General features: G+C 40.2%; 1 protein-coding gene across 2 annotated transcripts; it reads right to left on the reverse strand.

The window, feature by feature from the left end:
- Positions 1-20: 20 nt before the first annotated feature.
- On the reverse strand, positions 21-26,183 carry LOC146471746 (centrosomal protein of 135 kDa-like). Of its 2 annotated transcripts, XM_085120263.1 has the most exons (25): positions 25,211-26,150; positions 23,036-23,164; positions 22,209-22,424; positions 21,972-22,037; positions 19,983-20,133; positions 19,519-19,592; positions 19,050-19,202; positions 18,427-18,555; positions 17,660-17,755; positions 17,040-17,273; positions 16,381-16,458; positions 15,573-15,840; positions 13,489-13,643; positions 11,131-11,186; positions 10,042-10,210; positions 9,732-9,842; positions 8,792-8,977; positions 5,492-5,590; positions 4,596-4,706; positions 4,185-4,238; positions 3,848-3,996; positions 3,305-3,409; positions 2,575-2,633; positions 1,761-1,936; positions 21-944 (listed from the first exon to the last, which is right to left on the reverse strand). In XM_085120263.1, the coding sequence occupies exons 1-25, from the start codon at positions 25,898-25,900 to the stop codon at positions 924-926; spliced, it is 3,735 nt and encodes a 1,244-aa protein (XP_084976389.1). In that variant the 5' UTR covers positions 25,901-26,150; the 3' UTR covers positions 21-923. The 2 variants fall into 2 exon arrangements, with proteins under 2 accessions (XP_084976389.1, XP_084976390.1); XM_085120264.1 differs by lacking the exons at positions 21-944; positions 1,761-1,936; positions 2,575-2,633; ... (3 more) ...; positions 4,596-4,706; positions 5,492-5,590 and adding an exon at positions 5,633-7,613 and having other exon boundaries at positions 25,211-26,183.
- Between the last annotated feature and the right edge of the window lie 387 nt (positions 26,184-26,570).

The raw sequence follows: 26,570 nt of genomic DNA on the forward strand, positions 1-26,570 counted from the left end.
TGAGAAGCAACCAAAATTGATTGCCAGATTTAATAATTTTATTTCTCTCTAATATCAAAGTAAAATAATTTCCTAACACTCTTGAAAACACTCAGTCTCTTTTCTAGGTGTTACTTGGGTTGTCACAAAACATTTCTTCATGTAGAAAAGCATATGACGATCCAGATAGCAGCTACAAAGAAGACTGGAAAACACTAAACTCATTTTCATCATCTTCAACCTGTTCCTTGAAAAATAGGTTGTTTTCATCTTAAAATATTATTTTATTAAAGTCTGAATGCCTTCTGACGGTGAATAGGCGAGGACATACTTAGGTCTAATTCCTTTCAGGTATGGCCTATGACAGTCTTCCTTGCTGTCGCATCAATGTTCAAAGAATAATAGTAACTTAGATTACATTAACAAGCAGATTTCTCTACAGTTCTGTAAAAATAGAGAAAAAACGTTCATTTTTGTGGTGAAGGTGGGCTACATGTGTGTAATAAGGTGTTTGTGTTGAGACTGGATGAGTAATCGATCTTTATAGAACAGCAGGGACTTTAAAATTCCTTGCCCCAATCTTTGTTTTGTTTTTTTGCTAACTACAAGGGCACACTTCTAACACTGCTGACATGTAGAGAAGTTTTAACATAAATTTTCAATACGTATGGTTGTACCACTAATAAACTCTTATGTACATAAAAAATCTTGAGAGGACAAGTATTTTACAAAATGAATTTCTCCGTTAATGACGGAGTTTGTTTGAAACGTAAATGTACAAAATACTACGCGAAATATCTCACAGAGTCGGCACTTTAGCATCAGCTTAAGTTATAATAATCGATGTTTTGCATCTTGGACTCGGAAATCTGAGTGGATTTCCTCTTCTTGTTTTCCGAATTGGACGAAAATTTTCACTGGAAACGAATTGAACTTGCTTTCCATTAACTTGCATCTGAGGACTCCTACAAAAGGAAAATGTTGAGATTCAGTAAAAAAATTGCTGGATTACATGTGTATATGGTTAGAGCGTTTTTCATTTGAGTGTTGTAACCAATCAGAACAGACGTAAGCAGTGCAAAGGACCAAGCAAAACACGTAACCGGCGCCAAGCGCGGGAAAACGCGTGCGAGCAAGTAACGATTGGTTTTGGCTTTGCTTCTCATTGGTTGAGAAAGTATCGAAAGTAATTTCTTCTTTGCTTTGTTTTGTTTTGGATTTTTATATTCTCTCTGCGATTGGTTAGCAAAACTCGCGACACTTTCACAACCAATCAAAAGCCAAACCAAAACTGACCTATAGTGAGTTGCACGCACGCGTTTTCCCACGTTTGACGTCACCTACATGTACGTGCCTCGAGTTCTGATTGGTTTATTGGGTTATTCTCTTTTGTTACGATTGGTTAGAGTAAATACTTTGGTTTTAGTTTTACGACGCTCGATTGAAAGCTGCTCTAAAGAAAAAGCCATTTTTTCAGTCCTATTTGTCTCCGACGTTGAGCTAAGTTACGCGAAACATCATTTAAAGTAACACGGTCTAAAGGGGCTTTTAAATAGGTTTACTAGTGCAACTTTCGAATGTCGACCTCTAGCGCAGTGGTTACAACATCCAGGCAGATCCGAACGGTTTGCGGAGGGTGAACTGTAAGATGACAGGCGAAAACTCGGAACTTTTATCTTGTACAGTAAAAAACTGCATACAGTTTATTTAATTACTGGCCGCACATCAAATCTCTCTCTTTTTTTTGTCAAATGGAGTCGTTGTTTTGTAGGAATACTTACGTCATCATCGCTTCGTCTCCGGATGGGCGAAATGACTCGTCTGCCCGTGTCGCTGTGATCAGACGCCAGTGGTGAGGACATGTCTTTAGGCTTTAGCCTCGCAAATTCTCCACTGCTGAACGATGTATGAAGCCTTTGCTCTGTATTGCGAGAGTATCGGCTTGTTAATGATTCCCCTAGAAAGAGTAAAACAAAAAGTAACCAATTGCGATTAAAATTAAGCAATACTGCACTCTGGAAAAAACGAGGACTCGCGAAACCATATTCGCTTGTTTCGTTAACAAAGCCGTCGTTCGAACTAGTAATCGGAAGGTCTTCGGTTCGACTCCTGAGAGGAGAGCCGAGTATGCCTGTGTCACTTGCTAATAATACACATCATTCTCATTTATTCACCAGGCTTAAAATATTCCATCACATTTATTCCATCGCGCATATGCCACACATGACATTCCAATCCTAGAAGTATGCAGGATGTTGGTCCCATGAACCTAGTTTAATGGCCTTAGCTCCCACGAGTCTCCTGTAGCTCAGTGGTAGAGCATCCGAACTAGTAATCGGAAGGTCTTAGGTTCGACTCCTGATAGGAGCACTCGGACTTTTTTCCGAGTATGCCTGTGTCACTTACTGAATAATATACATCACTATCATTTATAAAAATCGGATTATTTTTCGTCCTAAAAGTGAGTTCGGCTGACAACCTATCTTAGCTCCTTTGGGCATCACATGTTAGTGTCGACCGTAAACTGAGCTCAAACAATATCACAGTAAACCGCAACTGAAAGTTACAGTAAAGTAATGTTCAGGACTGTCTTACTTGACGCTGTTCCCGTGATATCTCTGTCTCTTCTACTTGTTTCATGTAATAGTCTTTCTCTATGGAAAAAAAGCAACCAATGTTGAAAAAGGACGTCTTAATAGACTTATGGACAACCCGTTTTCCAGGGAATGTAACTCAACCGGAATTATCAAAGCTCTAAATGCTGGCTGAAAGTTTTTTAAGTAAAGCCGCGACTGAAAATCTCGAGAAGTTTGGACGAGTTGATTTTTTGCGACAAAGAAGCGTCGCCTTCACAAGGGCTGCTAAATTCACCGCTCGCTGGTGATGTGACCAATTCGCTCCTGACATGCGTTTATCAGAAGTCCCGTAAAACTTTTTGACGTGTACGATTTCCTAACCAGAAATCCGATTTTTAATAAATTCGAAAGCGAAAACGTCACAATTCGCAGAAACAAGTTGGTTGGCTTGCATCATAAACTGTCCCCAATCGATAGGAAACGAATTTGAGGACTCGAACGGAGCTTTGACGAACGTACCCCCCGTTTGCGTACAATCAGCTTCGTGTAGTATTTCCCCGTTAAGCCCGCGGGCGTTGGTCTTTTTTTTTTTTCCTCCGGTGAATGAAACAATCAGGAGTATTACTGCGGTCATATATATTGCTTTTTCGCTAGTAATGTTTTCAGTTCACCCTGCGAACTTCTCAAACTGGATAATTTTGTCAGTGCATTTTTCAAACCTCTCACTCCCGAGCTGTTTGCTAGCTTACCTCTCAAACTTTTCATTCGCCAATTGTTTCTTCAGCTTGCTCACTTCATCCTCAAGTCTGGTCGAAGCTTTACGTAATGTATCGACCTCCTGGCGCTGATAGGTCCTACAATAAAGGTAAAAAAAAATGAATGCTGAAGACTGCGAATAATTTTTCTTATGTCCTCAAATTTCCCTGGACGTGACGGCTCGGCGAATTCGCAGGCTTTTCCCGTTCTTGCCTGTTCATTTACGTGAATTACCGCTTCCAACTGATTTGAAGAAAACAGAGACTATTGTGCTCTTCATCGCCCTCACCCCCCGGGGAGGAAGGGGGCCACTAGGTATGTGCAACCCTAAGGGGTGGGTTGTTTCCGGGGGTAGTTTGAGCCGGTTTGTCTTACTGTTAAACGGGTACAGACTTGCACCATTTTGGTTTAAAAGTCTACTGGAAAATTACATCTTTTGGTCTGAAATAGGGCTGGCCAGGATTTGGAGAACCGGACCTCACCCACCCACCAAGGGAGGGGAGGCCAAGGTATGTTACAGGAATGTTCCAACTTACTTCTCTTGATCTGTCTTTGCCAGTCTGTCTTTTAATCTGTCCACCTCTTCGATCGTAGTTTCGAGCGATTTTCTTCCAACAAATTCCTTTTCTCTTTGTTTTGCCAACACTCCTTCAAGACTTCTAACAGCTTCTTTTTCCGAAAACACCTACAAAAATAAATTAAATATTTCGAATCGTTAACGTGCACAAGGTATCTTTCTCAAAACACGGTCCTGCTTGGTCAGTGGTGGACGTCATGGTGACATGCGCGTATCACGTGATGCAAAGCTTTGTCAAACTTCCTATACTGGAAAAGCAGCAATATTGTTAAAAAAAAAGTGTTATCGTGCCAAACCTTATGCCTTAATGTTTCAGTTTCAGACTTGGCATCTTCAAGTAACTCACGTAACTATAAAAGAAATATAATAACAAAATCAATCAATCCATAGAAACTACAGTCGGGGCTGAGTGTCTCGAAGCATGGTTAGCGCTTACCATTGGTTAAGAGGTATTAAAACCTATACGTTGTCATAGCATTTAACCCGGGTTAGTGCTAACCATGCTTCGAGCAACTGGGCCCAGTTGGGTAAACTCAATATTTACTCAAAGGGGCATTGTAAGCGGCGATGCCATCGCTGTGATGTTGTAGTAATGGCGCTGTACATATGTAATGTGTCTGCAATATTATTGTAATATCCTTGATCTATTGCTGCGGTGAAGAGGTACTATCGGGTGTAATATCACTATCGTGTTGTTTTAATCGAACCTGTTCGTGATCCAAAGACTTCGCCGCTAGTTGTCTGGAAAGTGATTCACGGGTTTGATCAAGTTTCATACACAGTTCTCTGACAGCAGTGAGATCTTGCATCATGTTTTCCTGTGAAACGAATGAGTCATACACGCTAATATAAACTACTAATCAGTATACCTTTAATATGTCTAACTTTTTCACTTTTTTTGCCCACCGGTCTCTACTTACTGAGTAAACGTAAAAAAGCCTGCGAAATAGCCACAGAAATAAATTCCCTTCTAAATATTTTTGAAAAGACGTTACTTTTCCAACAAGGAAACTCTTTAGGAAACCTTGTGGCGAGATAAAAAATAAAATTCCCCGACTTTTCACTGACTTCGAAAAAACAAATATGTTTCCCCTTTTTTGTTTTGGCCTGAACGTGGCACCCTGAATTAATTGTTTTATTTTGCTTATTGCCAAAATTAACGTGTCGAAGTTTTCGCTAAAAATACGGGCTCATCCCATCGCTTGAGCACAAGCTGTTACACGCGTTACCATAGCTATGCGCCATTTTTCCTTTATGCCCTAAGCAGTTGCTTGCGCAGCGCTGCCTCGTATCTAGGTCCGTTCTAAAAGTCTTTGGATTGAGGGAGAAGCTTGGAAACGAATTTACGAAGTACACAAAGCACCTTGCCGGGGAAAAACGAAAAGAGGAACGCGGCGCCTCGATTTCCCGGTTGACCTTCCCATGGCCTTTGCGCTAACTTCAAACATTCCCATTTTTTCTTTTCGCGAGCAAGTTATATTTCCTTTGCGATTTTTGAGGTGCCCTGGTTCGAAGCAGCCCGCAGAGAAATCTAAACGTTGCTACACGTGCGACATTTTTTGGTCGCATCTTCATTGGATGGGTAAAAAGGTAAGCCACTCACCCTGTCTTCATTGGCCAGTCTTAGCTGTTCCTCCATCTGGGCAAGTGATCTGGTCAGACTGGTGACTTGGATCTCATAAGCTTGGTGTGATGCGCTATACTAATTGGATAATCAACCATCACAATTATACAATGGTTTGAATCCATGCATGGATGTTCAAAGAGTAAACAACTTTATTTCGTGGATGAATACCTATCCAGGGGTTAAAATTTGCTCATTGTAAAACTCGATTATCAGTCGTTGTTCAGAGAAACGAGCCCGCGCTACTCCGAGGGAGTTTGAAGAGAAACCAGTCAGGCATTCAAGAGATTGTCCCCCACTTTCTTGAAGCCATTACTCTGTGCAGCGGAAATCGAGTTCATGGAAAGAAGCATTGGATAAAGTCAGTTATCCACTCTAGGAACAAGTGGGACCAGGAGTACAGTGGAACCTCAAGTTACATCGAGGTTTTTATTCCCATGCATACATTCTTGAAGGCCGGGCTGGAGAATATCGTTCGTTATGCCATAGTTAATCAAAGGCAATGGTTATGAAACCTGACAAACTTCTTTGTTATATGTTTTTGTTTGCCTTTTTGGCCTTGACCCTGCACAAACAACAATAGAATTTGGAACGTGTTGGAGCAACTGACCAATCGAAACATTTTTGTTAAGATATTCAACTGTGGTGTGAACGTTAAAACAAAGGATTGTGCAGGGTTGCGGCCCTTCCAACATAAATTGCAGCACCATAGTTTTCATGGCAAGGTGTCCTAACCAGTCCGTCGATTAACTATGGTTACACCGAGGACTTCGTTATACAGAGGTTCGTTAAATTAAGGTTCCACTGTATTAGTTGCGGCTGTCTAGCGTTGACCAATTGGTAGGTGATGGTGACTGTAGCTTTCATAAGGGTTCAATGAATGTTGTGCCACAAGTACTGATAGCAAAAATGATGGATCACAGAATTAACTTCACTCGGTTGATCACTGCAATTGCATGGTCCATGTAGCCTTTGCCAAACAATATTCATTGACTTTTTTGCACTGTTTAAGCTCTTTAATCTCACTGAACACCCCTTCGTGAAAAGGCAGCGAACTTCTACTGACGACACCGCCATAATTCCGACACCTTACCGTGGGCAATTAACCTTTTTCGGAAACTCACACGAAATCTACTTCTGTAACAAAAACACTACTCAGCCTTTTTGAATTTATTTATGGTTACGAAATGGTACTTTCTTTTTACACAAGAATGAAACAGTTACGATAAAAATCCAGTTTTATTTTAGTTTTTTAAAGCTACTAATTTTTAATATTCTTTCGTTGAACTATTCAGTTACATTTTAAGTCCTTTAATTCCCCTGAGATTGACAGTTTAACACACAATTAATTTACTACATTCCCGTCTCCAAAGCCCTTCAAGTCTTGTAGCAGCGGGGAGCGACTTGGTACGAGAAACGGAGACTCCGTTCTCGTCCCAAGGCCCCACCGGCTAAGAGACTCGGAGAGCTCCATGGACGAGAATGGTTAAATGACGACGAATGATGAATACAATTCTCATTTTGTTAAATGTCATAAAAATAAATAAATAAATAAATAAATAAACGTTAGACGAGAACGATAAGTTAAATAAATTTATTAAGTACGCAGCAAAAAGGATTAAAAACTAAGGAAGGTAATTTATCGAAACAGCAACACTGAGAAGCTTGAAGAAGTAGTTTACTTTACGTAATACTTCTTTCTACGTTAATTTAATTTATTGATTAAAATCAATTAGCTGAAATTGGTAAAGTAGAAATTTAAGATTTCATAATTTATGATCAATATTAAAAGCAAAGTTTTTAAGTTTGTGTGGTTGTTTTTTTTAGAATGAAATGTAAAGAATATTTTCATATTTTAAAGGCAGTGCTCAGTCTTTTACATTTAATTGACAGACTTCAATAATAAAATTGAAACAAGAAGAAAAATTGAAATATTTTGAATTAACCTCAACGCCACATGTAAATAAATATTATAACTAAATTAAAATAAAGTTAGAGTCAAAGTTTCGCGCTATCTACGAAATCCTGCAGAGGATATTTGTCGACACACAATATCATCTCCCTTGATCTGTTTGCGCTTATTGGCAAGTGATTCTCTCACCTGACGAAAGATTTACAAAGAAGAGAAACAAAAATAAACCGTGGTTAACTTTTACTCTGAAACTTGTGCTGTTACAAACCTTATCGTTTGCTTTTTTTAAATTGTTATTTATTTTTAATCTAGGAGATAACGTTAAAATAACAGATTTTATCAGGGTTGGCTGGATTTTAAAATTAGCATTTTTCTTTTCTTTTCTTTTTTTCTTTTTTACAACCGTTTAGACAACTTAATTGTTGAACGTCAACATGAGTAGTAACTAAAGTTTAAAGTATATCGCTTATGAGTTGTATCTTTTAATATGAACGTTATTTTCAATCAGTCATTGCTCTTTATTTTTTGTTAGAGTCACCATATTAGAGTATAATTGTAGTGTTTTGTTTGTCACCTTTTTTGTACAATGCACATCTCAATTTAATTCTTCTTAATTTAAGGACGGTGCCTACTATTGTTACTGCGCATACGTTCTGCGCATCTCGAGATAGTCGGGTTTCCTATGGGTAGTGCGCACTAATACAGGGATATTTTTGCGCGGTTTAAAACTATGCGGAGAAAGCAGAACTTATTAAATGCTTTTGGTATCTTAAAAGAAAATTGGGGGTAACCATGCATTTTTCAGAGATAATTAAGCTTCAATTTAGGAAAAAATCCCATACATTGCTTTATATTTTGGCGTTTTTTAGAGATATTATTGCTTAATTATCTCTAAAATATGCGTGGTTACCCCCAATTTTCTTTTTGGATTCCAATAGGCCTTACTGAGATGTGCTTTTCCCGCATAGTCATAAACCGCACAAAAATACTTCGGTATTAGTAGGCACCGTCCTTAAAGGGGAAGTGTCATGGGGTTTTTGACCTCTTGTTAAAAATGGTGAACAACGAGAGGAAAGAAATCCACTCAATTCTAGAAAGGAACAACTTGTCATCTGTTCTAGCGCATTTTGGAAACAAAAATGCAAGAACTTAAAAAATGTCAGCCTAACATTTTTCAAGTTTCAATCCATTCCGACCTACACTGTCTCTGGCCAGAGGCACTTTACGACAGTTGTATTGCACTGGGGTGATAAATTGTAACAAAAGTAGACATTATTTTTATGTTTCTGTTGACAGACAAACATTTTGGGGTTTGAAATGACATATAATTCGCGTGATACTTCTCTTTTAAAGCAATTCTGACTTACCTGTTCAATTTCACTTTCAAGCCTTCTTATTCTATCGCTGAGTTCCACCTCTGATCGTTGTTTCTGTACAAGCTCCATATGATAACTCGTCACCTTTCCAGCCGACATCTTGGACTCACTCACAAGTCTTTCTGTTTCGCTGGTCAGCATTTGGTACTGCTCCAGTAACTCCTCTTTTTCCTGGTCCTGAGATTAAAATGCCAGTGAACATTCTCAGTATCCGTAGACTGCGGGCATTCTCTTTGTTCTTTTAAGTTCTCTAGCGCGCGGGATGAATTTTGCGAGCGGCGAAGCCGCGAGCCCCAATCCCTCCTCGTTCACTTTTCTGATATTCATAATTTTACTGTCTCTTTGCGCACGTGATCTGAGGGAAAATGTACGACTTCTCGCAGTCTACAGTATCCGTGCACACTAGCATCTTACCAAGACGTTATTTTTGCTTATCACACAAGGGAAAGGATGTGCGCAAAAGAAATTCTAAGGAGGCTGTGTCCACTCGTTCAAAAAATCATCTGGAAGCAGATTTTTCTCGTTCTCGTAGAAGGCAAAAGCAAAGCCAATGAACGCGAATACAAATACAATGAACCAACATTGAAAACAACTGCAACAACAAGAAAATGCAACCGGTTTCAAGCTCAGGAAAATAAGAAGCTGCTGGCGAATTCCAAGCGAGGGAAAACATGGACTCCGCTTCAAGTGCAGGAAAACTTGCATCTGGTGTCAAACGGAAAGGAAAGCTACACTTGCTCCAAGTCGCTCCTTGAAGGAAGTATGTAGCCGGTTCTAAAAGTAAGAAAATTTGCGAAAAAAAAGAGACGATTTGTGTTACTCTTTTTCCTGACTGGTTGACTACAAAACTAAACCAAAGGCATAACTGATTTTGAGCGACAAAGACTCGAAGGAAGACGAGCGCTTTATAAAATAATATCTTAGCACTCACCTTTTGAGCCAAGAGTTCCTCAACCCGCGCCACTTGTCTGGCGTACTCAGCTGTTTGTACCTTGAGATTTTCTTGTTCTTCCAAAGCTTCTTGTAGCTGTTGATGAATTGCCTGCAAACATAGTGGTCAGGAATAAAAATTGTATGGCCTCAAATATTTACAAAGACTCACAGAACTCGGGGTACCTGTGGAGACTCCCGACGCGAAAAAGAATTCGAACGCCGACCATTTCTAGACTTGTCGTCTCACAGCACAAGTAAAAAGTACAAAAATATTCTGGTGTAGTTTCAAGAGAGTTTTTGTTACTTACTTGATGTTCCTCAGTCATGGTATTTAGATCTGTTTGTAATCGCCTGTTTTCTTTCAAAGCCACTTCTCTTCCTCGCGTCATTTCGGCCAGCTCATCATCTCTGGAATCTAACTGTCGTCTCAAGCTCTTTATTTCTCTATCCTTCAGACTTCCTTGTTCCATTGAGTGGCTACGAGTGAAAAAAAAAACAGATCTTTTTAATCGCAAATTTTGTCGTGGAGTGCGGAAAATAGAGTATTCCGTTCATTTTTCTGTAAGCACCATGACACCAAAGCACAAATAGTCCACTATTAGGGAAGTGGTCAAAACTACTATACTCGAGCAGGACCCACCAAACCACAAAATAGATGGTGGTCTCTGCCTACACCCCCCTTCCTCTACTTCAAAAGATGGTGTCTTTATTGCAAAGCCACCTTTCCATCCAACAGTAAAAAATGCCAATGAGATTCAAACCTCACTTTTCTTTTTTATCCAGCAATGCTGACTCTTGCTTGCTGAATATTTCTGTGTCAACTCAAATTTTAAAGCCAATAAAATTTTGTCGGTAATGTTCATGAGATAGGTGATGTCTTTGATAACTCCCTACCCCAGACAAGGTGGGTCCTCTTCAAACAAACTTGTAATGACCAGTTCCCTTAGAGGTGCTTTGTTTGTTTTGTTTTGTTTTTTCGTGAACCTTTCGTCGCAATTCTGATGAGATACAACTTGTACGACTCTTTTACCACGTATAACACCGTCTTGAAGGCCAGGTGGTTTGTTTCCAATTGGTTGGACATAGCTGGCTGCTCCGTATTGAAATTTTGCAAGCGGTAACTTATCATGACACATCAACTGAGACTTTAGTAGGGTACACTCTTCACATTTACATTGCCACAAAAATGGTTTCATCCAAATTTCACCTACAATAGCCAGATGCTCACTAGTGAGAAACAAGAGTAGGTCGCCCATAAATTCGCAAAACGTACGCGCTGTTGGCTTCATTTGAATCATTATCTCTATTGTCTGTCTGGCGGACAGCGCCTAAAACTCCCGGATGTGTCGCGGCAATGTGGGCGAAGAAACGGATCATAAAACTGAACCATACAATACCTGAGTCGGGCTTCCACATCCTCCATGTTCATCTTAAGGTCGCTTTCTGCTTTTTCCTACAGACGCAAAACGAACAGGTTACATTGAAGATATAAGTCGAGCACACCCAACAAGAATATTACACAAGAACACTTCAAATATCATTTTCTGTTTTCCAAGACCTTTGTCGGACCTTTAAAAGGGATAATTTGTGTATGCTAAAATAATTTTGTTTGGATTCTTTTGCTGAATTTTCAGTCACAGAAATGTTTAGGGAACAGAAACTCACCCCCGAAATTACGAGTGCATTGTTCAGGCCGACAATGTTTCCGCGAAGTATTAGGCGAAGTGTTTCCGATTAAACCCGAAGGTTTGTTTTGATCCGAAAGGCTCCGTTCATGACAACTTCGTGAATATTATAAAGTAAAGTCGCTTGTATACTTATTGCACGTCCAAAGAACAATATATAGTCGTTCTGGTGAACAAAACTTAAGAATTTGACCAATTTCCAGAGGAGACAATTAGTTTGGCTCAACTTTCTCATCAAGTTTAACGGCGAGAACATTCGTAAATACTTTAAGCATAGAATTGACAAATGATACACTTTAACTATAATTGAAAGTGTAAGCCGTAAATGATTGAAAACTGAGTTTAAGGGCGAAAATTCGGCGCTGTGGTCCCTAACTAACGCTTCACTCGATTGCTGGAGACTTGAATAGATGTTAAAATAGATCGAGACATGGGATTAAAACCATGCAAACAAATAACACACGAAAAGATTACAAGTGGCCTCACCTCATCGCCCTCCACAAATGTTTTGAGATAATTCAACGAGTGAAGAGCTCCAAGCCAGGCCATTATTGGGAAGAACAGCCGAGCAAAACTTCAAAAGCACACCTTCAAACTCGGGTGATTAACTTAACAAGGGAAAGCGCCCTTTTGAAATGAGCTTTTCGCCAGTAGCGGAAGAACAATGTTATTAAAAACAATTGCTACGCAGTAGATTGTTTTCCTTTAGAAGATTTTTTCTCCTGAAAATGTTATTGCCGTTTCTTAAATGTAATTGCGGTGCTATTCACAAAGTGGAAGACAACAGGAATACAAAATTCTGTAACCACGGAAGCATCTGCAAGCTTGTCCAATTAACAACACCGCGTTGTTTGAAGAAAAGTAAACACGATACACGCCAAATATCAAAAGAAGCATTGTTCTACCTCGTTTGCAAACAGTTTGTTGACTTTTTGACAGAAATCTACAAATTTTCATTATCGCTGCAGAAAAACACGCCATATTTGTCAGAATAAAAATGAAGTCCACCAAGGCAAGTCAGTTTGCTGTCAGTAACAATTTTTTCTTGAAATTATTTGTCTGAATTCCTATAATTAGTATCCAGTCGAATTTTTTAAAAGGGGACCAGTAAAAACTTGAGCGCTTTTCGTGGCCCCGGAGAGGTCCAGAATGATGCGAAAGATAGAAGAAAGGGGAAAGAAAAGAGGACACGGAAAAAGAGACCACACGACTTGTTTTTCTATTGGCTACTTTGGAGAAGTTTGGAGGAGTTTTTGAACGTCCGTCAGGTAAAGGCGGTCCGCTTTCAAAAATTCGAGTACATGTATGTTACTAATTGCGACAAATAAGCGAATGTTTTCCATGGAAATAATGCATTATCTTGTAAGTTGTCGCTTATTTCACGCGCTGTACAAGTTCGAGTAACTAACTGAAAACTGGCTATCTTTTGTCACGTTCCAGATCAGTAAAATTGCTACAATGCATAGGTCGAGAAAAATTCCCACAGTGCCATAAAATGTGCCGGCGCATCTTCGGTCTTATTTTTAGAGAGGGGTGATAACCTCAAACAAACAAGCAATCCAAGAAAAGACCCTTAATCACTACAACACAAGTGAAAGTTACTTTCCTGTGGTATAGTTTATTATACTGAACGAGGTGGTTCTAACTTTTGAATATGTGGAAAAAATCCAAAGGTGTTACCATTCAAATGAAATCTACGTACTGAGCAGTACTTTCCTGTGGTGCTGTTTATTATATTGTACAAGGTGTTTCTAACTTTAAGTCTGTGGATGAAATCCTGAAGTGTGATCATTCAAATGAAAGCTACTGAGCAGTGCTTTCCTGTGGTGCTGTTTATTATATTGTACAAGGTGTTTCTAACTTTAAGTCTGTGGATGAAATCCTGAAGTGTGATCATTCAAATGAAAGCTACTGAGCAGTACTTTCCTGTGGTGCTGTTTATTATGCTGACAAAGTGGTTCTAAGATTTGATAAAATCCTAGTAGTCACTGTGACCACTCAAACAAACCCCGTACTGAACACTGTTGAGTTGAAAACTGCTTCTCTTTGAAGTTATAGTTATTAACGTACCAACTGTATCTTCTTTGCTTCGAGGTTCATGATTTCCTCCGTTTTCTCGTCCACTTGTTGTTGTAAATCATCTCTTTCACGGTCCAGGGATTTCACTGTTGCTTTTATCTCAGCAGTCTCCATGCTCTGTTCCGCGCTCCTCTTATCATTTTCCTCTAAAACAAACAAGAGACAAAAAATTGATGCCTCTGTATTGGGTGGGCGTGTCCGGCATTTGCTCACTGGCTAAATAGTTCCAAGAATTTTAAAAAACGGAACATTGTTTCGTTTTGACCATCCCTCCACACAAAAACGGCGTTACGGTCACCAAATGTGGAGCTTTTCGAAAACGCTATTTCCTGGCCTGGTACAGACGAGTGAAAACATTCATGACCTCAAAAATTGGAAACCTGACATATCATACTATAAACGGCGAAATAAAAAGGGAGAAGAGTTGAATTGTTCTAGCTGAATCAGGAACATTCTATACCCAGCAATGTTCACAAATAACTTATTTTTCATGACTTTCCGTGACTTGTCCTGATTTCCCAGAGGATTTTACGACTAGATTTTACCATCACAATATTGAAATCCAATGCGCTGCCAGGATTTCCTGATGAAACACTGATTTTCAGACAAAGTTGATTTTCCATACTTTCGCTAGGGTTGCGAATAGACTTGCTTACAAGTCGAGCTTAGAGAGCGAGCGCGGAGCGCGAGCGAGCGAGAGCTCGACTTGTTTCCCTTGCTGGAAATCGAATCAAGTGACGTCATTTTGGCGCGAACTTTTCAGGGTGCGAAGTTCAAACTGTCAACTCAATGCATTCTTGACATTTCAGTCATTTCAACGCATCTTTGGAAACGCCGACAATTGCATTGGAAAACTTTCTCCATGCGTTTCAAAACATTGGGAATGTTTCCGAACGAAACCAAAATACGTTGAAAATCATTTAAAAATTGGGCCAACGCATTTGCAAAACATTTTTCAAACGTTGACAACGCATTTGAACAGTGAAAGGACAAGTCATTTTCTTTATCAGCCCCGCGAAACGACAGTATCGTACTACACACTGTTCATGCGAAGATTTTGTTTACATTTTGATGACTGCAGAAATTATGTCGATTCGCTTCGCGAAGATTTTTAAAATGCTTTACTTCGAATGTGCGAGTAATAATAATAATACCGGCTACTGCTAGCGCTGCTACTGCAATAATAAATTTTAAAATGAAAGCACTGCACAGCATGACATACAGAGTGCTGTCTTGACGGGAAAACCTGGAAAACAACATAAAATGTATCGGCGCTAATGGGTTTCCTATTATATACCGAACGAAATTCGGCCGTTAACTCGTTTGGGATAACGGCCGAATCCGTATCGGTTTATAACAACCGAACAAGTTAACGGCCGAAAAATGCTTGCTATATACCGAACAAGGTTGAAGCTTATCTAGTTATTATCAAAACACTCATTAAAAATGCAGCATATAACTCGGTCAGTATAAGCCACAAAATACCGATCGATCGCCTCTTGATGTTGATGTCCGTTTAACCGGAACCAAGCAAACGGACATAACATCTTTTCTTTCGCCGTGATGTAGAAAATCGAAAACGAATGGGGCCACCTCAAAGGTCAAGCTTTTTTCCCGATCATCCTGTAGGCGCCGATAAAAACACGTCCTTTCCACAACAGTGACTTTCGATTACTTTGCGCTGATGTTCGCGGACATCTCTGTACTTTGCTTTTTGCAACCCATACACGAATTGCGTCGTTAAATGAACGTGTAATCAGTGCGAGGAATTTAGAAGTTCTTGGTCGTAGACCGAAATAACAATCGCTATCGAAGAGCTAGTGTTGTATGTTCGAACAGCTTGGTTATGATCTGGCTTGATTGACGTGTACTTTCATATCGCTGTTTCTGATTGGATAATGCTACAGGAGGAAAATTCCTCCTGTAAATTTGGCGCGCTGCAAGTGATAAAAGTCGCTCGCGCCAGGTCCATTCAAAGAGAAGCAAGCGAGCGACTTTGAGAAAGTCTAGGGTTGCGAAATAAGTAATTAGTTTTCCATACTGTCTGAACAACAGCACAGTCAGGAAAACATTACCTATTCTTCGCTCCAGCTGGGCACATTTCTCCTCGGACGCTTGCAGTTCACCAGCTCTTCTGTTCAGCCTCCTTTCCATGTCCTCTGCAGTGCGCTGAGCCTGATCAGCGGTTAGCTGTACTTTGTTAACCTCGGCTTCAAGTTCCAGGTTGGAGTCCTTTGCCATGGAGAGCTGGGCACTAGTCTGCTTCAACTGATCCTCTACATTGGACACCATGTTCCTAAGTGACGTCACTCGGGCGTGAAGCTCGTTTCTGTCTGCCTCAACCTAAGGGGAAACGAACAGCCTGTTAGCCGAGCGCCCATTTAGACAGTAGCCCTGCCTGAATCAATACCGAAAATGATTTAGTGCAAATCAAGCTTACCACTATGGTGTACGACACGAAAAAATGTCGAAATACGCTGAAAACCGTTTTAAAAACCTACCCAAATCGTAACCAAAGACAATGCCAAATGATGAAAGTTACACGACACTAGAAGCGCGCGATACAAAAGTCGCATGGGAAGTGGCGACGAGAAGCCTGTGGAATGCTAGGTATCTTGGGCTCTCTGGGCTTTCAGGATATATGGAATTCGTGTTACTTGACGCAAATCTCGACTTCTTCGTGACCTTGAATAAAAGGTTCCCTCTGGCTTTCCCGGCCGCTGATAATGTAATCATAAACTTACGGAAGAGAACGATGGACGATCAACTTTTCAGATTGGACAAAACTCACGACTCACGTCGCCAAAACGTCACTCACCAACAACACGAGAAAAAAAATTTCGCGGCGTTTTTTGGGTCTAAATTTTATGAATAGATGGTTACCTTCTCCAACATGGCTTCCAGTCTCTGTACTTTATCTTCGTACCGTCTTCGTTCTTGAAGACTGCTTTCCTTAGATGCCTGGATAAATAATATTGAAAAGAATTGAAACGCGATTTGTATTGTTTTGTAAGGTGTGACTGTTGAATGCGCCTGGCTGTCTGTCTGTCTGTCTATCTATCACTGGTAGAATTGAGAGATTCAAATAGATCAAGAAAGAAGGGGAAACAACGTTTCAGCCACAGTCTTCTTAAAAGCGAAATTATAGGACAGTTCATGTCCGTAAGATTCATACTGCGGCGAGGTTAATCCCCGGTAGCTGTGTCAGATCCAGATTCTTATTCTGGTTCGAAAACTCATTCTCGTGACATGTAAACGCGTAACGAGTGTTCGTCTCACATTCCTTTTAGTTTCAACCGTTTGGTAAAGGTAAAGTGGCAAAAGAGCCACAGGTCAACCACATAGCCAGAGCATTAGCATGGAGCAACTTGCAACCCACCCCCTCCCCCCTGGAGACCTCCCCATGGATGGGAAGCTAGTCCAGACTTTTTCTTTTTACCTCACATACGGACCCACCCTCATATCTAACAAAACTATTTAGTTCCTTGTAGATGCTCGACAAACATTTTCCTCCAAGATTTTTAAATATTTCCGCCACACACCTTGAGCTTGTCTTCCAAGTTATCAAGCTGCATATTGACTCTTCTGACATCTGCTAAGGCCGAGTCTCTCTCAGACTCCACTCGGGCTAAAACAGCCGAGGCAGCGCGGGAGGGTGAAGGGGACCGGGCCTGAGACACCTGTCGTCGTAGTCTCTGGATTTCATCAGTGGCTTGTTCATAGAGAAGCTGAATATTATCCCTGTCCTGGGTTAATGTCTTTACATTCTCTTGAATCTAAAGTTAACAACAGCATCCTTTAACAAATCATTTTTTAAAGTCAAATGAAAACTCGAAAGTAAGACGCTTTCAACATTACTGATCAAAGTAGTACACTGTACCCGGTATGCAGGACGTAGTTACAAACGAACATAGTAAATGAACTTGTTCACTACGAGTTACCCTTAGCGCAGTGGCTAGAACACCCGAACTCCGACAGTCCGACTCCCGTCGAGACACAAAATATGTTTTTTCTTTCTATCTTCTTCTGGTCTTCTTTTTTCTTCATAGTCTAATGGTCACGAAAAGCCGAAGGCAGTTCGTTTGATACGTTACAAAGTTCAGCATTTACCAACTTTATCTTTATCAGTGACAATGTTTTGAGACATACAGTAATTCCTCACCTCCGTGAGATGTTTCTCAAACTTTTCCACAAGTGACTGAAGCTCGTCTCTTTCCCTTCTCAGGCGATTTGTTTCATTTGGGCTGTCACGTGACACCTGACAAAACAAAGGCAGAAGCATAAACAACAGAATCTTGATGGTGTACAAACGCAAACTACAAAGCCTTGCAGCGAAGTGTTGACTAGCAGCTTAAACAAAAGCATAGGCATACTGAGCGCATGTCCCTTATGTCGTCCGCACAGCGCGCTTTTTCTTTTGGTTGACACCAGGAACCAGGTTGGGGCCCGGAAAAGAGAAACTAAAGCGCAGAATGTTTCAATCCTTGCGCTTTAACCTGAGTTTGAAAGATTGTATGTGAACTCTTATTGTGGGCTTGGTTTTATGCATGCGCTTATCACTGCGCATCTAGCGAAAACCAAACCTCACAGGGTCTAACAGCAATTCTAGCCTGCTGAACAGGCGGGGTTTTTTTGCGTTTTTTAGGCGAGCGGAAGCGGCCCCTCCTGTCGTGCGTTACTTGCGCTCCGCGCTCGCCTAAAAAACGCAAAAAAAGTCACGCCTGTTCTGCAGGCTACAGCAATTCTAGCGCTGTTTTAAAACAAAGATGTTAATATCCGCGCACGTGACTTGGTGCGCTAAGGGGCCTACTCGAATTAATTCACATTTTTCATCATCACCCATTGGCCACCTAACAAATTTTCTACATGAACCGAAATGTTATGAACATGTAACACACTGTCAGAACTTTGTGCCGTCTAGTCTGTTACCCTTTCTCTCGTTGGAGGTGACATCATGGCGCTCTTTTCCTTCATGTTTCTAAGCAGCTCGCATTCTCGTTTGTAGAAGTCTCTCTCCTCCTGTAGAAGCTGCGTCATGCTTTCCAGGTGACCAAGAGTCTAAAAAAAAATAAATAAATAAAAGAAAGTACAGGAAACTGAACAAATAGAGACGGACAAAGGTCAGCAGTAGCACATCAAAGTCAACCTCGTTCCCGTGGAAGAAAGAGAACCCTGGGAACGAGGCTGCTCCAAAGTGATTACACCATTTAGGGAAACAATAGGAGAGTTATCATTTCATATGATCACAATGAACAGTTGTGAGGGAATTTTATGCCAGCAACTGAGTTTGTATCGCGAAAATAACTACAATGGAACCACCTCAGCAAGAGCAAAGACGGAGCGTATCCAAGTTTCAGAATAAATACGTTTATGATCTACCCGGGCCCAAGTCTTGACAAAACAAAAAAAAACAAAAAAAAAAACCCGTCGAAACCGTGAAGGTATCTGTCAGGAGAATTCCGACTGTTTGTCCTTCAGAGTGTTATGAAAAGAATCGGCACTCTTCGGATAAACCTACGAGGATTTGCCGAAGCCTCCCGACAAAGCTTTACCTTTCCTTTGCTTCTTCCTTTTCGCTTTGTTGTTGGTGAGCCTGTGGCTGTGAGCCGTTTTCTCATCATACCCTGCAGTGTTTCACACTCTCCCTTGTAATAATCTCTCTCCTTTTCCAGCGTTTTTACTAGTGTTTCTATCTTGGATGGAGACTAGAAGGAAAAACAGAATGGTTTATTTTACGTCAAACACGTTTGCAGCTCATTAGTTTATATTCTTTCGGTTTTCATCATGATTACCTTAGACATATCCTTCATATATCCATATTCATTTATTCATCCTCCACGGGTAAATCACGAACTCCCAGTCGGCTTGATAGCTCAGTTGGTAGAGCACTGCACCGGCATCGCAGAGGTCATGGTTTCAAATCCCGTTCAAGCCTGAATTTTTCAGTTCCAGGCTTTCTTTTTGCAACTACATAAGTTGCGAAAAATAACGGCGAGGGTCTTTCATCTATTTAATGATTACCTTATCTCGACTTTTCTTGGGCTTCACAGATTTGGCTAACTTTAGTCTTTCCAGATCCATGACAAGCTCACGCTCTGAAATCGAATAAGACAAACTTGTAAGCATGTACAAGCCGTAGATAGTTCTTTTCCCTATATACCCTATTAAGGCTTCGTTCCAAACTTGCAAACTCATTGGTAGGAAAAAATAAACTAAACGTACGTGATGGCGCCATGTTGGCACAAGAAAACAACTGTGAAAATGCACTGGAAATTTTTGTGCAAATGGTCCGGTAATTTCCGTTTTCGTTGCAACCGGTTGGAACGGAAAAAGTGGAGTAATCTCCAAAGGTTGTCCGGTTTGTTCCGGAAAATTCCCTCTTGATCCGCGTGTACCATTTGCATTTCAATCGGCTAAGCCGAAAAATTTTGGCTACGTGGAAAGCGCCCCAGGAGTGAATTTTTGTTTGGGCTCTTAATTCATACCATTGATTGTTAGCTGTGCGTTTCTGTCTGACAAACGCTTCTTCTCCTTGTCTGATCTGTCCAGTAAATCAGTGACATGTCTGACATCATGTTCAGCGTTATCCATCAACACTGCCAGACGTTCATTTTCCTCCATAAGGCGTTGACGTTCCTGAAACCAACGAAACCAGAAGTATATTCTTAGATTGGACGAGATTGATTTTTGCCACTCAGTAGGCTTGGAAGCCAAGTTCAACCACGCCCACGCTATTGACGCCCAGCCGCTGCTATTGTGTTTGGGGATAGATGTAATGTTTGATTTTTTTCTGCTGTTTGCTATATTGTTCGCCCGTTGGGCACGTTTCAGTGTGTATGTTTAAGTCCTAGTAAAAACTAGACTTGCTACAAGTCGGCCTCGCGAGTTTTGCGAGCGGAGCGAGATCTTTTTGGGCTTTTTTAGACCGCGAGCGACAAAGTCCCGCGTCATATAAATCGGACAAAGGACTTTTTGAAAGTCTAAGTGAAAACCAGCTTTTGCAGGAGCCGGTACATCCGTTTGACTATCATACAAAGTGGATAAGGGGCTTAGTTTCTAAAGAAACTGTGTTCGGTGGGGAGTAGAAACGAATGTTTGGTTAATCAACAGAGTTGATAACTGAAGGTAAATTGGCCACTGTAAAGAGATTCAAGTGTGACGTTCCGAGCGTTAGTTAACCCTTCGTCAGAGCTAACGCTCGGAATGTCAGCAATCAAATCTCTTTACCGTGGCCAATTTACGTTCGGTTATCAACTCTGTTGATAAACCAAACATTCATATCATACAAAGTGACACAGCTGATGGCGGAGAGGTGATCGTGGTACCAATGAAATTTAAGGCTAATTCAAGTGGTGCTTTGCACCGGTAAAAGCTAGAAAGACCATCTTTCTCCAAAGATTGGGAGAATCCAGACAGCGCGTCTGACTCGTCCCCAGTTGTCTCTCTTGTCTTTGAGAGGAGGCACGCGCGAGGGAAAATGCGCGCTTGAGGGGGAGAGAAGCGCGCGCGGAGGGGTGAGGTGGGGTGTTTCTTCCCATCAGCTCTCGCGCAAAAAGACAACTGAGACTGACTGGGGACGAGTCAGAGAGCGTGAACTTTGAGGGACGAAAATGCATTTTCGATTAACGAGGTACTTGCTCCTTCGCTGTTTGTTAGTCAAAGACGGAACTATTCACGATTCTTGAGTCAATTGTCAGAAAGGATAACCACTCATAGGGATGAAAATAACTTCCAGCTCCAACGATCATCCTTGCCAGTTTTAGATGAAGTGCACCCAGGGGGATGGGGCGTCACCTCTTTCGCACGGTCTATTCTTCTCACCTCTTATCACCCCAAGGAGCAGGAAGAAGAAACGTTAGGAATGAGGATAAGGTAGGGGCGGTAAGGATTTATCCACTTGTGATTCATAGGAGTACAGCCCTCTCAAAAAGTTCAGTTTTGTAGTAGTATTCAACACAGTAGGAGCAGTGGGCAGAAAGAGGAAAGCGCAAAGGGGTCTTGAGGCACTGTTACACCGGGCAATTTTTCTTGCAACTTGTCTCGCAATCTCGTTGCACCATTATGACACAAGTTGCACAGATTGTTGCGTAGTGTAACTAACATACCCTGAAATGAACATGTCTTGCAAAGTTTTTGTTTGAGTCACAGTTGCACAAAGTAGAACCAAAGTCTACTTCTCACCAATGGTTGCAGCAACAAAAAGTTGCGGGACATGTTCGTTAGGAAATGATTTATGCGAATTGCGAGACAAGTTGCAAGAAAATTGCCTAATGTATAGTGCCTTTCTGGAAAATTAGAGTGAACTAGCACTTGGTAAATCATTGTATGTAGCCTGTGGCAAAATTGGCGGCTACCGGCACATTTTGAGTGGCCTTGGAGTAGACCCTTTCATTTATTGAGAACTGGGCTTTGATCTGAGCTGCGTTCATACATGAAGAGTGCAGTGCAACTCCCCATCAAACACAAATTGTCACCTTTCTAAGTTCCTGCATCTCTGTTCTGTTAATGCCTTCTTGGTGTTGAAGATTTTGAAGCAGAGCCTAAAAAAGAAGAAAAAAAAAATAACAAGAGATTTTAAATCGCTGGTGTGCAGTGTTGTGAAATCCCCCACTAATGGAAACTCAGTCAAAACTGCAAAACTCTAACTACAAAGAGACTGATCTCTTGAGCAGTGAATTGCTAAACAAAACATTTCATAGTGCTTTGCAAACCTTAGATTCTGCTAGCTCTGATCTGACAATAATAACATCTCTCTCCTTATCCTCTTCCACTTGTTTAGACATCCTGCCGATATCTTTGAGCTCAAGGAGGAGTTCTGCATTCCTTGCTTCAAGCTCATTAGCTCGCTTGGTGGCATCAACATGTTGGTCTATTGTGTCCTTTAATTGTTTTTCTAAATCATGATTGGCTTGTTGTAGATAATCCACCTGTTAAACCAAAGGGAAATCAAAGTTAATTAAATAAAGATGAAAATTAAGAGGGAGATCGTGGGAAATACTGAGTTGCTAAGGTGAGGATGAAGGTATGAAACAATTTTCCTTGGGTTTGATATGTTGCATGAAAATTACATTCCACAAGGAGACATGACATGTTTCGTCATGGGAAACAATGTTATCGAGCTTGCATCATGATCTTTTGCCTACTCTACCATCCCTGCGAGAGATAAGAGACTACTTACTCATAGCCTTAACCCAACAGAAATAGGTTAGGGCTTTATGCAGGGATGGTGGTGAAAAGGGAATGTATTAGCGCTCTTTTCGTCTTAATCAGACAAGCAACTATTTTTAAAACAATAATTATTATAAACCTCACTTTCACCACTTCGTAAAAATTTTTCTACTTTACAGCCTTGAAAATCATTCTAAAAAAGCTCAGTGGTAAAGAGCATCTGACCAGAATTCAGATGGTTTTTTTGTTTCATACTCACGACAAGTGAATGTTACATATTTCTCATGCAGTTCTTTTCTACTGATTTCCAAACTCTCTTATTTTAATTTTTTTTTTGCAGCACATGAGAGGAGCAATGTGTAATATTTACCTGAACATTAAGGTGTGCCACAACTCTTTCACTACTGTCTTTCTTGCTATCTCTGAGTACTGCTTCAGTTGGCCGGCCACCATCCAGTAGCCTGTTGAGCCGCTCAATTTCCTTGTCTCGAGCCTCCACCTAAAGTGTGGTAACATAGCGACATTTGATTTAGATTTCTCACCTATGTTTTCAATTTGAGGCCAAATTAAGTAAAATGCTCTTTGTAGTTGCGAAAGTAAGCATTTCTTTCAACAATGGGCCATTTCAATTCAAAACTTTGGGAATAACAGCAACTAGAAGGGCTCTCTGATTTTTCATGCTTAGTCCTGTTGCTTCTGTTTTCTTCCTCACTTCTTCTTTTCTTTTCTTTCCTGTTTTTCTTTTTTTTGATTTGTGCATTGATCATTCTTTGTTGTTTTGTACTGACATCTTGGATTAAGAAATCTGAAAGATTTATAAAGGGAGTGAGGGAAAAAAGAGCCCAAGGGGGAGGGGGACAGGCAATGCAAGCAAGCAGACTTTAACGCTCACCCAACAAAAATGACTACCCTGCTTGGGCCCCCAAAAGTAACGGTTACACAGAAATAATGTTAATTTTCGAACCTTTATTGTAAATTCCTGAAAGTAACCCCCCTCCCTCCCCCCTTGAAATAGCCTGCTATTCCAGGCATTCATATGGGAGGGGGGGCAAAGAAAACTACTACGAAAAGAAATGATGACTAGGTGGGAAAACTTGGCACTTCCTCCCCCAAGTCTCTTCTTGTTTTTTTGCGCCGCTCCCCACTATCTGAACACCTAGAAGAGGCTACCCCAAACATAGCAGCCCTTTAGGCCTTCCAATTCAGAAAGTAATGAGGGTCACTACTTTCAGAACTGTATGGTCCATGTATTGCCACTATTGCTCATAACATTTTAAATTAAAGGGGCAGTGTCACTGTGAATAGACAAAAATAATGTTTTAGTTTTGTTACTATCTAAAGCACAGAAACTACTGTCAATTATGTTTGGCTGTGGATGGCTAGGATGGAAATGGATTGCAACAATTTTTTCAAGTTCTTCCTGTGTATCTTAGAGAAGTTGCTAAAAATTAATTGTGGTTTGTTCTTCTTAGGAGAAAAGCCTTAATATTTTCTTCCCGATGTTGCAAGAGCAATTTCATGTTACAAAACAGGTTTTTTGTCAAATATTTGAGCATTTTGACCAATATACAGCAAAATCGCCATGACAGTGTCCCTTTAAATGGCATATGCTAGGTAATATTGGAAAAAGAAAGTGTAAATAATAATAATTATTTGTTATGCACTTATGAGAGGTTTTCAATAATCTAATGCAGATGATAGTGATATTCACCACCTACTTCAAATGTGTTTGCTGGCTTATTCATGCAAGCTCACAACAATCTAGCCACCTAAGCAGACATGCTTGACATGACGAGCCAAAGAATGTCTGCGTATACGTAGGAGGCTAACAACATTTATCAGGTAAGGAACTTTCCTTTCACAGTTCATTAAAAGCATATATATATGCATATATACATTGTATTCCTCCAACCCGCTACTCAAAAATTTATTGAAAATCCCATTGTTTGCATAAATATAAAACCAATCACTTTAACCAGGGAAAGTTAAATATTTATCACTGGAACCTAATACAATGAGCACAGTGAACACCTTTTTTAATTATTAATTTTTGAAACTAGCTGACAAAAAAATGGGAGAGTGCTGGTGACCTTCAAAGAGATTTGAGGTGAGATAATATTTTAATCTTTTTTATCAGTAAAAATGAAAACAATTATAATTGAATCAGAAGATTTGGTCAAAAGGTAATAAAGAATTTAATTAAAGGCTTTCTTCTGGATTATTGAGGTTGACTTGTCAAATCCTCAGGATGACATTCATATGCAAAAACAAGTGAAAAGGTGTTAACTAAGGGAAATATTAGCAAAATGATTAACAGCTTTTATATAAAATTTGCAAGTAACCAAATGTGCTAAAAATATTTATGATAATAAAAATAGTTGAAGGTGACGGAGGTAGCTAAGAACAATATTATTGTAAGAAATATAGCAACTAAAAGAAAAGCTCTTGATTTCAAGTTTTCAAAAGTGAACGTGATGTACGAATTTCTTGGAAATCTACAGATTTCAATTTCAATGGTTTCCGGAAGTCTGTTTGACAATCTCACCTGCTTTCGTAGACTTTTGTTTCGTCTTTCTGTACTCGACTTTTCATCCTGAATTTGCGAAAGCTGTTCCTGTAATTCTTCTATTCTTGTATCAGCCACGCTTAACAAATCAGCCACGTAAGGATCCTGCAAGTCTTCTTTCTCGCCGGGAAAATCGCGAGCGGGAGAAACCGTACTTTCAATGTCCATCCGTTGTCGTCGAAGTGGGATCTGTTTCCGTCGACCGCCAGGGGTTTCCACGACAGCATGTAAATTTTTCTCCTGTAGATCTTGTATTCTGTCGGTTTTTGCTTTGTTCTCCTTCTCCAAAGCCTTAACTTTATGAACATATTGAGTATTTAAAAATTTCAGGTCTGCATTTTCGTGCTCTAACTTTCGAACGCTGGTTTTGAGATCCCTGATGGTGTGATCGGTTTCTTCTCGTAGTTTTATGAGCTGAAGATGAAGCTCGTTGTTTTCCTTCACAAGCTTTGCATTATCGCTTCTGTACGGTTCAACATTATCCTCGTATACAGTCTTTTCCTTTTCTTGTCTGCCTACTTGAAGTTTAAGATTTTTCAAGCTTTCTGTCGTATGAACAAGATCGCTGAACAGCTTCTCGACCAAGGGAACAGATTCGATTCCAAGAGGTTGTCGGTAACCAAGCTGATCTAAACGCTTTCTGAGCGTGGTGAACTTTCGTTCTGTCATTTCTGGAGCCTCCAAACACTACTCTATTCAACTTTTTTGAAATCGCGGTCGAAATCATGGATATCTCTGCAAAAATATCATGTCCAGGGTAAAACCGTTACTGCTAATTGAGTTCGCGGGTTCAAACCAGCGTCCTGACAACCACACAAGAACGCATGCGTGACTTTCAAATTTGCCTCTATTTTTATTGGCGTCTAAAGAGAATTCAGATTTCAATCAGTTTTTAAGTTTATTCAATATGGCGAAGAAACTTTAACAAATTACCTTCAAAACGATATAAAACAAATTTATGAAAGACGAATGAAGAACGAATAATCTTTTAATAACTGTACAATTATAATATGATATATTTTGATGTCAAAAAATTATTCTTTTGTCATCTGATCAAGATTTTTTTCTCATCTTCCCTGCCTTTTCCCTGTGCAAAAAGAGATTAATTTGTGCAATTTCGTTTCATTTTTAGTTTTCCGATGTTATTTATATTTGCTTGATGCAAGTGTATTCAAGAGTATGTTGAGTCTTAGTTCATAGTCACTCTGACTCCCTGATGTAGTTTCCACTAATCACAGGAGGTTACTTACAAAAGCTTCTCAAAAGTATTTTGGAGTTTTCGAACGAACCAAATATTTCTTTAGGTACAAATGAAATAGTACAGGTCAAGATTTGTTTA

The sequence above is a fragment of the Pavona decussata genome, unplaced genomic scaffold, assembly GCF_977016875.1.
Source record: "Pavona decussata unplaced genomic scaffold, jaPavDecu1.1 SCAFFOLD_102, whole genome shotgun sequence".
NCBI classification, from domain to species: domain Eukaryota; kingdom Metazoa; phylum Cnidaria; class Anthozoa; order Scleractinia; family Agariciidae; genus Pavona; species Pavona decussata.

Bases quoted from the DNA above. Each gene is read 5' to 3' on its own strand.
- LOC146471746 (XM_085120263.1), bottom strand. From the start codon at position 25,900: ATGACAGAACGAAAGTTCACCACGCTCAGAAAGCGTTTAGATCAGCTT. The intron at 19,593-19,982 runs GTATGAATTAAG...ATTCGATTTCAG, and splicing joins CGCACAGCTAACAATCAATG to AGCGTGAGCTTGTCATGGAT. The intron at 8,978-9,731 runs GTGAGTGCTAAG...TTTTAATCTCAG, and splicing joins AGGAACTCTTGGCTCAAAAG to GACCAGGAAAAAGAGGAGTT.